The following is a 10,957-nucleotide window of genomic DNA, read 5'->3' on the forward strand; positions in this document are numbered from 1 at the left end:
TGAGTCTATCTATGGCCGGCCTTACGCTAAAACGAGAAGAGGTTCACCGAGATGGCTGTCACTGACTGGCCAACCGTCATTTGAGTGGTTGAGCCCCACTACCCAATTTGGTAGGAACCTGGAGAGAAGCGTCCCTGGACTCGATCCTCAGTGGTTGCATTTGTAGCGGCCTGTGGATCAACAGCGGGTGGAGGGGCGCGGCTGCCACACCCGATAACTTTTTGGAGGGGCAAACCCAGGCAAGAGCGCGCGACGCCAGTGACCCTTAAAATTAATCGCTGGGTCTTTCAGACCGCTCGCCATTGTTCTGATCCTTCATATACACTCACTGTCCCGGCGCATTGCGAATCTGCCAAGTCACCTTACTCAAACACCTTTGGATACCGTCTAATTCACAATGTCTACAACAACTACCACCACCACCACCAACCAGCCCATCACGGCTGAGTCTATGCTCCGTCTCTTCCCAGACATCGATACCAGCTCAGAGCCTCTCTCCGGTCACGATGAGGAGCAGATCCGTCTTATGGACGAGGTCTGCATTGTCCTTGACGAGAATGACAAGCCAATTGGCACAGCCAGCAAGAAGATCTGTATGTCGACTTTCACCACCACAGTCATTACCCCTTACTGACTTAGACCTTGCCAGGCCATCTCATGACCAACATCGACAAGGGCCTCCTTCACCGTGCCTTCTCTGTCTTCCTCTTCAACGATAAGAACGAGCTCCTCCTCCAGCAGCGCGCTACCGAGAAGATCACCTTCCCCGACATGTGGACCAACACCTGCTGCTCCCACCCTCTTCACATCCCTACTGAGACTGGTTCTACTCTTGAGGACTCTATTGCTGGTGTCAAGAGAGCCGCCCAGCGCAAGCTTGAGCATGAATTGGGCATCAAGAAGGAGCAGGTTCCTTTCGAGGACTTCCGCTTCCTGACCCGTATTCACTACAAGGCTCCCAGTGACGGAAAGTGGGGTGAGCACGAGAGTATGTGCAAGCCAATTCTTTGATGCTGCAAAGTCTAACATAGAAACACAGTTGATTACATTCTCTTTATCAAGGCCAACGTTGATCTCGATATCAACAAGAACGAGGTCCGAGATACCCAATACGTCACTCCCGAGAAGCTCAAGCAACAATTCGACGACCCCAGCCTGCTCTTCACTCCTTGGTTCAAGCTCATTTGCAACTCTATGCTCTTCGAGTGGTGGCAGAACCTTGACTCTGGCCTCGACAAGTACTTGAACGAGCAGGAGATTCGACGTATGTAATGACTTATGGGGAACGAATTGGGAAGGAAAACATCGAAAATCGAAAGCATAGACGACTTGTCGCCAGTCGCAGAAACTTCGGTTTGGCGCGTTGAATATTCGCATTCAAACAACATAGATATCCTCTCTTGAACTTTGTGTCAGATTTGCACGACGTCTAGAGCTGTTTTAATTTACATTATTCACTACTTGGCTTCGACTTAATAAAATCGAAAAGGTCCCGAACAGTTTTACGAATCCGGTTCAAGTTTGTTGAACAGAGACAAGCCGAGCAATTCACTATCATATATGATGAAATGAGGATGTTCGAATTGCAAAGCCTGTCATTGGTCTTTTATCAGACCTCAATATAGCTTTGGCTATCAATATCGGCATACATCCACCGGCTAGTAGGTTAAGCTCAGTTGAGACAGGCCTATTTTATGTTCAGTTTGATGGCTGAACCTTTTATGCACAGAAGATTCGTTGTCTCCAATTCATGATTCCTGCTTCACCGTCGTGTCCGGGTTAGCAAACAAATTGCACTAGTCAAGTGACACAGTACCGCTCAGTGACCAGCGATCTGGGCCTAGGTGCCGTCGCAAGCCGTTGTCATCCACCAACAAAGCAGGCAGCATGATGCCCTTTGACAGCTACTACTGTACACATGTGTTAGTTGGCCATCATAAATTACATTTGCAGCTGCTGGTAGCTTGGGTCTTGACTCGATACTCAGCTTCTATTTGAGACACTCACTGTATGTTTATCCATGTACCATGCTTATCAATATCGAATGGCTTGATAAGTGTGTTTGTTGTCTACACATTGACTGGATGGACGTGGATCTCGGGCACAAACTCACGATCTGGTTTGTTAAGGCGAGTCCCGCCTCACCCCCACGGCCCTGCAGCTTGATCATGTGGTCCATGATCGTCAGTCAGCATACACTGTGCCCTTAACTTCGCCATCTCGCCTTGATTCCAAAGCTGCTCTCCGCTTGTCTCACAATGGACCCCGGAGCTAGTGGCTGCCCCACGATGATGGCTGTCATACAATTATCTGACCAATAATGATATCGGCTTCTGGTTCAAGGCGCTTCCTACAGATCATGTATCTATGCTGCAGATTGGGGTGTACACGACATGTCTATCTAGTACTCGCCCTACTTAATCCCCATCTATTTCTTATCTCTTACTCTCGTCTTTGTTCCTCACTCATCTACCCAGTCACTGAACTGTCACATAAACACCGTTTTGCTCAAATATTCTATCCCAACAAGACCACAGCGGCCGGCCACTAACAGGAACCTCAGTCAGGATATCTTGCTAAGCCTTCTCTTCGAGAAGATTGCTGTGAAGAATAGCCAACTTGTCGTCTTGCTATCGCCGTTACTACGTGCTGCTTGCTATTGTCAACCTTGCATTATTGAAGGTTGTTGACTACTCCAGACCATTCATAACACTCCCACTTTACACAACCTCAACCGTCTTCGTGAAAATCCCATACGCTACGCTTCGTCGAAGAATCCCGCTTGACGCAAAACTCTCCCACTAAGCCGTGATCGCGAGCCTGGCCCGCTCAAGTACTACCTTGATGTCGGTTGAAGTTCGTACCAGCCTTAACTGTCTGAGACACCCTTCCAGGTTTACGTCCGTATCAAGAACTCAATTATCACGAGTTCATACGGGCGACAATTGCCAGAATATACAATGTAAGTTTGGACGCTTCTTCACGGACCTGTTATGCTTAATACAAGTCGGCGTCCCTTTCTTTGCCAGGAAAGGGACCCCCTAGGTAAAGCGAATAAATCAAATACCGGTTAAACTGCAGCCATGGAGATCAGCAAGAATTGCAATAGCGGTATCAAGGGATCCAAGACGGTAGCCAAGTGGCCACAACGCTCTCTCATACCATCTGCGTGGGAAACTTCTGTTCGTCTCGTTCATGCGAACGAGTCTGCGGCAGCCGGTAGCTCTCTGGCTCAGGCTTTCGCAACTGATGCGATGAGTCAGTATCTACTTGACGGCGATGACATGGTCGATTACTCAGATGAACAGAAGTGGAAGCTTCACGTTGACTACATGACTTATATGGTCTCGGCACACTGCTATAAAGGTATTGTGACAGCTATTGGGTCAGACTACGAAGCTTTAGCTCTTTGGTATGTAGCTCTGTTCTCTCTTCGATATCAAGCTAATAAAACTACAGGCTCGCACCACGTCAACAAATGGATGACTGGTGGACTTCCATCCGTAGTGGATTATGGAAACTAAGCTATCAATTATCGGCCGAGGGACGGAGACGATACTATGATGAGATGCTGCCCGTTCTGGACCAGACCAAACTGGAAGTCATGGGCGAGAGGGATCACTACTATCTCGTATACATCGGTACCAAGCCTAATGCCCAAGGAAGGGGATATGCCGGAAAGTTGATTCGCGATATGGTTGCTAAAGTAAGTTCCTCGTTGATCTATCTCTGGTTGTCAGGCTAACAAGGGGTAGGCCGATGCTGAACAGCGTCCCATGTATCTTGAGTCTAGCACAGAGCGAAACAACGGATACTACGAAAAGTTCGGCTTCGAGGTCAAGCGCGACGTTGTCTTCAAAGGCAGCCCCGAGCCCATCAAGATGTGGATCATGGTTCGTGAACCTCAACAGATGCCGCGCCCTGCTTGCGGCTCCATTGTCGTGTCTGCCGTCAGCAGCGCGGTCAGATTCTAGGGAAACGAGCCTCTGATCTTGCCAAATGCCGACACTGGATCAGAGGCTGAAGTCGGAGATGAAGATACTACCAACGCGCAGCAAGATTGGAAATGTGCTGTGATGTGAGTTGTGATCGTTCGAGCGTGTTTGATGTTCTTCTTTTTGGGTGCACCGTCGTGTTTTGGTGATGAAGCAGACTGGACTTTGACCTTCATTTTTTTTTATTGCATGTCTAGTAACAGACACTGTCTCTACCGCAATTTCTGTCTATATGCTCTGCTTTCGCAGAATTCCCGACTAGCTCGAGTCTTTCATTAGAGAGAAATAACCCTAATATGTTTGTCATTCCTTCATAAACTGTACCACCTGTAACCTTGAACACCTTGCAACCGGCTTTTGTAGTTTGTATTCACATATATCGACGTTGTTCGGAAATACCCCTTGCAAACCTCCAAACTAGTACTCCAGGATTGCCCATGTCTCATCATCAACTGTTGTGTAGATGAGACCCTGGCCGAGCAGTTCATCAGCGGCTGTGAGAGCATCTCGCACCGACATGCCGGTCGAGCTGGTAATGATGTTAACGTGAACACCCTCATTGCCTCCAGGCGTCTCGCTCATAAAAGTGAACATCTTCTTGGCCAATGGGCTGCAACCAGCGATCTTGCTGTGCGACTGGCTGGTGTTGCCACCAGCATTGTCATTGTAGTTACCACCATCCACAAACATGCCATCATCTCCATTGGCGCCTCCACCTTGACCGCCGAGAGGTCCCTTTGTGAAATACAGATGAACGTATGTGGCCTCTAGCATGTGGTAGTTGACCTCGTCGAATTCGGCAACGGGTCGAATGACATGCGCACCGACGTGGCGCTTGTTGTTGAAGGACTTGAGGCGGCCCCAAATGCGAACGTAAGACTCGAGCTCGAAACTGGATTCATTATCTTCGGTCTTGTCGACATCAATCCACTTCTTGACCTCAATCTGGCCAGTGCCGTCATCGATCTTGAGGGTGATATTTGTAGGTTGGGGCTGGACGTTGCGAACTTGTCCAACGAATGTGATTTGAGTCACGGGGGAACCGTCGATTTTGAAGTCGGCGCCGGCGTAGGCCTCTTCGGCATCGAGGATCTGCTTAATGGTGACGGGACGCAAGGACTCATCCTGATATGACTATTGATTGTTAGAACATTGCTAGTGGTGAGTTGGAGAAGAGTTGATGTGTGTACCTTGCCGCCACCGCCTTGGCTGCCCTGCTGTGAACCTCCAGCGAAAAAACCACCAGAGTCATCGCCCCCTTGGGCACCGTAACTTGTTTTTGTGAATCCAGCGTAAGCAGCTAAAGTGCTTATGTTAGCGGTGCCTTAGCAGCAGAGATTTCGTAACTGGGGAGTACATACACATGGTGTTGGTTGTATGGTGTTGAGTTGAACTAGGCAGGCAGACAGGCAAAGCTCACGATGGGAAGAATGAGACGCGTCAAACGCGACTGGAGTTTAATGGATTCTACTTTGGTGCCCCGCCTTCTATCACGGTGTGGGACTACCTTAGTCATCTAGCTGTCGAGGTAGTGATGGAAGGCACGTGTGAGTGATACCTACGTTATCGTGCCTACCTAGACGGGAGGACGTAACAATGTGTCCAACAACTGAAGTTGACGTAGACAGATATTCGCAATCATATGCTGATTGTTTGATCTCTGACATATGCATGACGACAGTGATTCGGGAAATCGAATTTGGATGATACTATATCAATTGCCGTTGTTTGTTTACTTGCACTGTTTCAATATGGAAGTCGATCATGCATCTGCCGACATCTTCAATACACCATCCATCTTCACCAAGCGATACACGCAATGGAAGAGCATAGTACCGCTTAGAACCTTCTACAGCTTCCCGACTCTTCTCCGCTACTTTCCAGGTGTGTTGGCATCATTGATGTTCTTGAATGATCGACGGATAAGAGCTGAGTTAGTACATAGTAGCTTCAACCTCGGCCAAAAGTGGGACGTTGGAATCACGCACCCCGGCTTCGGCCTTCGCCCCCGTGTTTCTCCAGGTTTCCTTCCCAATCACACCCTGGGTTGAGGTCTTGGACCGTCGGCCATCGCATCCGTCAGCTACCGTACTTCTTCTATCTGACCTGACATCAACAACTCTTGTCCACTTTTTTAATTCACCTCTCAAAGCGTCTTGACACTTCTACTTTGCTTATCTTGTATAGCGTTGCTTCCATCCTTTTGAAGTCATAATCAGTCCCATATCCAACGACACACTGGCATCATGGCAAAGCCACAGACTGCCAACCTTCCCCTGATACCGCTCGCACGAGGCACCATTCTCCTCCCCGGCCTCGTCCAGCGCATCCCAGTATCGTCAAACCGACCCGATATCCCTGCCCTGCTCGCTCACGTCTACGAACAAGCTGCTTCGAGGGGCCCTGATACGCGCATTGACAGCATCCCTATCGCCTGTGTTCCAATTTCATCCCCCCTTATCAGTGGTAATGGCCAGCGACTTATTGGCGATGCCGAAGAAATAGACCCAGCTACGATTGAGAACGTGCTTCCGGGCTCCGCCAAGAAGGATGATCTCTTCACGTTTGGTACAGCGGCTAAAATCATTGGTATCGATGGAAGAGGAACTGGTGAATTTTCCTTGCGCGTTGAAGGTACCACCCGCGTTCGCATTGAGAACTTCACACGCGAGCGCCCTTATTTCGAAGCCAAAGTGACCTATTTCCATGAAGATAGTATGCGGTTCCCTTGAACTTTTTGTTTATGCCTTGTGATTGACAGTTCTGTTTAGACAGCGCTACCGATAAACAGACGCAAGACCTATTCGCGCTCTTCAAGACCCGATCTCGCGAATTAGTTACGATACTAAGGATTTCTTCCCTCCTCCCCCGAACCCGAGATGGTCCGATTCTTTCACCAGTCCTTACGAGACGACTGGAAATGCTCATCATGCGAAAGGAATTGAAGGAGGCTGGCCTTCTGGCCGACTTTATGGCGAACTTGGTAGAGAGTACGCATGAAGAGAAACTTGAGGTTCTTGCGGCTCTCGATGTCAAGGTGCGCCTCACAAAGGTCATTGAGTTGCTGGAACGACAGGTCGGCGGCATCAAGAACAACTTCAAGATCACCACATTCACAACCATGCCTGTTCAAATCTTGGATCGTTTGAACGAGAACCAGAAAAAGCCAGGCTCACTACCCCCGGGCCCGGGCATGGCATTTGTCCCACCTAATGGGCAAATGCCTGGCGGACACGACCAAAATGACGACCAGGAGGCTAACGAGCTCGATGAGCTCAAGCGCAAACTTTCGAACGCCAAACTTCCAGCCGAAGCTGCCAAGGCCGTAGACCGCGAGTTAAGGCGCCTTCAAAAGATGCAACCTATGAACCAAGAATATCAAGTGACTCGTAATTGGTTAGAAACCTTGGCTGAGATTCCCTGGACAGTCACCACAGACGATCGCTTAGGCCCCGAGACTCTGCGTAGGGCAAGAAGGCAGCTCGACGATGACCACTATGGCTTGGACAATGTCAAGAAGAGGCTGATCGAGTACCTGGCTGTCTTGAGGCTCAAGCAGTCGATCAATGACGATGTTGAGGAGAAGATCAAGAAGGCAGAGCAGGAGATGGTGCAGCCCGCTTCCGCCGACGAGCAAGGAAACCAGGAGAGGCAAGAGAACGAGAACGCGACGGAAGGCCCGAGAGCCGAGGATGTCGCAAAGCCCGAGGCGGCTAAGCTTGAAATCCTCAAGTCTCAGCGTCAGGTCGACAAGTCCCCTATTATGCTCCTGGCAGGCCCTCCTGGTGTTGGCAAGACCAGTCTTGCCAGGTCAGTCGCCACGGCCCTTGGCCGCAAGTTCCACCGTATCTCCCTTGGAGGTGTTCGAGATGAAGCGGAGATTAGAGGTCACCGAAGGACCTACGTCGCGGCTATGCCAGGTCTGATTGTTCAGGGCTTGAGAAAAGTTGGCGTTGCTAACCCCGTCATTCTCCTCGATGAAATCGACAAGATTGGTCATGCTAGCGTCCATGGCGATCCCTCAGCAGCTATGTTGGAGGTCCTTGACCCCGAGCAAAACCATAACTTCCAGGACCACTATGTCGGCATGCCTATTGACCTCTCGAAGATTCTCTTCATTGCTACTGCGAACAGCCTTGACACTATTCCCGCTCCTCTATTGGATCGAATGGAGACCATCTACATCCCCGGCTATACTACACTTGAGAAACGGCATATTGCAATGCAACATCTTGTCCCCAAGCAGATTAGAGTCAATGGACTGTCTGAGAGTCAGGTCGCCTTCAACCAAGATGTTGTTTCCAAGATCATCGAATCCTACACTCGCGAATCTGGAGTTCGTAACTTGGAGCGAGAGATTGGATCAGTCTGTCGCGCTAAAGCTGTTGAATACGCTGAGGCTAAGGATACAAACCATTTGGATCACTACCGGCCCGAGCTGAGCGTGGAAGATATTGAGAACATTTTGGGTATTGAGAAGTACGAAGAAGAGATTGCTGAAAAGACGAGCCGCCCGGGTATTGTCACAGGCCTGGTAGCTTATAGTTCCGGAGGTAATGGAAGCATCCTCTTCATCGAGGTTGCCGATATGCCCGGTAATGGACGAGTTCAGCTTACAGGCAAACTCGGCGATGTCCTCAAGGAAAGCGTTGAGGTTGCCTTGACCTGGGTTAAGGCACATGCTTTCGAGCTGGGTTTAACCCCGGAGCCTACTACTGATATCATGAAGGAGCGCAGTATTCACGTTCACTGCCCATCTGGTGCTATCCCTAAGGACGGCCCCAGTAGTGGTATCGGCCAGGCAATCGCACTCATCTCTCTCTTCTCGGGGAAGCCGGTGCCACCAACGATGGCAATGACGGTACGTTGTCATTCAAGCGGTTGGCTTGTGATAATTCAGTATACTGACGACTTTTTGTGCAATAGGGTGAGATTTCTCTCCGGGGCAGAGTTACAGCCGTCGGAGGTATCAAGGAGAAACTCATCGGCGCCCTCCGAGCTGGCGTCAAGACTGTGCTACTTCCGGCCCAGAACCGCAAGGATGTCAAAGATCTCCCACAAGAGGTCAAGGACGGACTCGAGATTCTTCACGTCAGGTAAGCCAACCCTTTCCTTAACCTGTTTTCCCGTGATACACTCAACCCTGCCATATGTTATGCCCGACAATAAGAGTTATGTTCCACTAACAGATGTCTTGAATAGCCATATCTGGGAAGCGATTCGTCTTGTCTGGCCAGACTCCCATTGGGCCGAGGACAATAACTACCGAGGCATCGAGAGTCGACTGTAAAGCACTCGAAAGGACCTTTGTCGGCTATGCCATCACCTCGTACATAAGGAGCTTGTTGACGCGCTTCGACCTGCTCTGTATCTCTGAAACGTCTCGTGGCGACTTGCCCAACTGCGTCACAAGTATCTACTCCTTGCGGTGATGGTGATTGACTCGATCCCACAAATGTGACCCAAATCAGCCCTCTTTGCGACGCACCTATCCGGTTCACAAAACGGCTGCTCGTCTTACAACCCCCCCTATCCCGTGATCCCACGTTGTCCTTCCCGCCAACTCCAGCCATCACCCCCTTACGCATACGCATGCTTGTCTCCATTCGAGACAGCTGAGTGAGTCTGACTCTGGCGTCTGCATGCCTGGCTCAGAGTCGTGATGTATCTTGTGCCGTGTTTTCTATCATATTCTGCGCTAGATTGGCATGGTGAAGGTAACGCCGCAGCGAGCCAAGCGAGTCTGAATTTTGTTGTGCTACGCCACAGTTCGATCGGTCAAGGGATACAAAAATGCCACTCCGCTTGAGATATGTCTCATATCTTTGCTAATGCTAACTTCCGAGAGTCGTCGAGAACGAGTCTTGAATATGAGACACCCGAACATCTACGGCAGACACTACCCGAGCTGGATTGCTGAAGCCCATCTGGCAAATCATGTTGTAGGATGATCGGCGAAAGGAGTTATGATTCAGGCGTTTTTTGTCTTATCTTATTTCCTTATCAGGTATGCCACGCAGGTCTAATGCCATGTGTATAGTACAATAGATTCATCCGTCTATAGTATGTAAACTTCGATAACTGATCACTCTGCCTCTGTTTCAGCTATATACCACGTGTGGCGTAAACTCGGTCCCGAGCCCATCGTCAGTATCCTAGGACCATCCGTTGTTAGCTCGTTGGGTAGTTACAACGATTAAGGGAACTTTTTCTCAGTATTGATGTTGGATATATCACGACCAACTGATGTCTCATTGTAAGCTAGAGCCTCGTAAATTCGCCGACGCGCACATGCACCATGGGCGATCACTTGTATTAGACGTCCTAAGTATGAGCATACCTCAAGTCTATGAGCTATGCAATCTTAGGGGCGCGTCCCGCGTACACGTCGTACTGTATCGTTTCAATGCCGATCGTAGTTCATCATGACGGGTTTGGCGTCGGTCGACCCAGGCCCTCGGTGACCCCAGGGAGCGAGACATTCGAAGAAGCAAGTTGATGCGCCACATTCTCGAACTGGCCCTGAGAAGAAGGGAGAGAGCCACGGCAACGGAATTGACGACACATCTTAGCACTAACATTAGCAACGGGATGCATCCAGCGATCCATCATCGGCCTTGTTTCATCGGCGGCCAACGAGGAGGTCGGGATCACCCCAACGCTCGAGAGTCGTGGATCATGTAAGGACTAATGGGCGACCAGGCCCAAGTATACGGGCTGCTCTATCAGCTCCCTTCTCAGCTCCTCGGATAAGCTGAACAGGCTCTTATGACGTCAATGTTAGATTGGGAATGAACGTGCCTTTTGCTTTTTCTTATCTCGTAGGGCAATTCGCAGGTGAACGGGCGTAGGCCTATAGGCACTATAGCCAGTTGACCGAGACGGTATTCGTACCCAAGCCTCATGAAGTTGCTTCTGGCAGCAACATCAGGCCACAATCTAGAGGGAATCTGAGACAGGCT

General features: G+C 49.9%; 4 protein-coding genes across 4 annotated transcripts; 3 read left to right on the forward strand and 1 right to left on the reverse strand.

The window, feature by feature from the left end:
• Positions 1 to 397: 397 nt before the first annotated feature.
• FIESC28_11099 (uncharacterized protein) lies at positions 398 to 1,272 on the forward strand (the record flags this gene model as incomplete). The annotated part of the gene is made up of 3 exons (XM_031165228.1): positions 398 to 593; positions 650 to 988; positions 1,040 to 1,272. The coding sequence occupies 3 exons, from the start codon at positions 398 to 400 to the stop codon at positions 1,270 to 1,272; spliced, it is 768 nt and encodes a 255-aa protein (XP_031010716.1).
• Positions 1,273 to 3,083: 1,811 nt separating this feature from the next.
• FIESC28_11100 (uncharacterized protein) lies at positions 3,084 to 3,974 on the forward strand (the record flags this gene model as incomplete). Its single annotated transcript, XM_031165229.1, has 3 exons — positions 3,084 to 3,412; positions 3,460 to 3,706; positions 3,756 to 3,974. 3 exons carry the CDS (start codon positions 3,084 to 3,086, stop codon positions 3,972 to 3,974), a joined length of 795 nt encoding a protein of 264 aa, XP_031010717.1.
• A 438-nt stretch (positions 3,975 to 4,412) lies between these two features.
• Positions 4,413 to 5,360, reverse strand: FIESC28_11101 (uncharacterized protein; the record flags this gene model as incomplete). Its single annotated transcript, XM_031165230.1, has 3 exons — positions 4,413 to 5,129; positions 5,186 to 5,295; positions 5,357 to 5,360. The coding sequence occupies 3 exons, from the start codon at positions 5,358 to 5,360 to the stop codon at positions 4,413 to 4,415; spliced, it is 831 nt and encodes a 276-aa protein (XP_031010718.1).
• An 881-nt stretch (positions 5,361 to 6,241) lies between these two features.
• Positions 6,242 to 9,285, forward strand: FIESC28_11102 (uncharacterized protein; the record flags this gene model as incomplete). The annotated part of the gene is made up of 4 exons (XM_031165231.1): positions 6,242 to 6,710; positions 6,767 to 8,856; positions 8,922 to 9,091; positions 9,198 to 9,285. 4 exons carry the CDS (start codon positions 6,242 to 6,244, stop codon positions 9,283 to 9,285), a joined length of 2,817 nt encoding a protein of 938 aa, XP_031010719.1.
• Between the last annotated feature and the right edge of the window lie 1,672 nt (positions 9,286 to 10,957).

Source organism: Fusarium coffeatum, assembly GCF_003316985.1.
Source record: "Fusarium coffeatum strain FIESC_28 chromosome Unknown BRIP53273_contig_360, whole genome shotgun sequence".
NCBI classification, from domain to species: domain Eukaryota; kingdom Fungi; phylum Ascomycota; class Sordariomycetes; order Hypocreales; family Nectriaceae; genus Fusarium; species Fusarium coffeatum.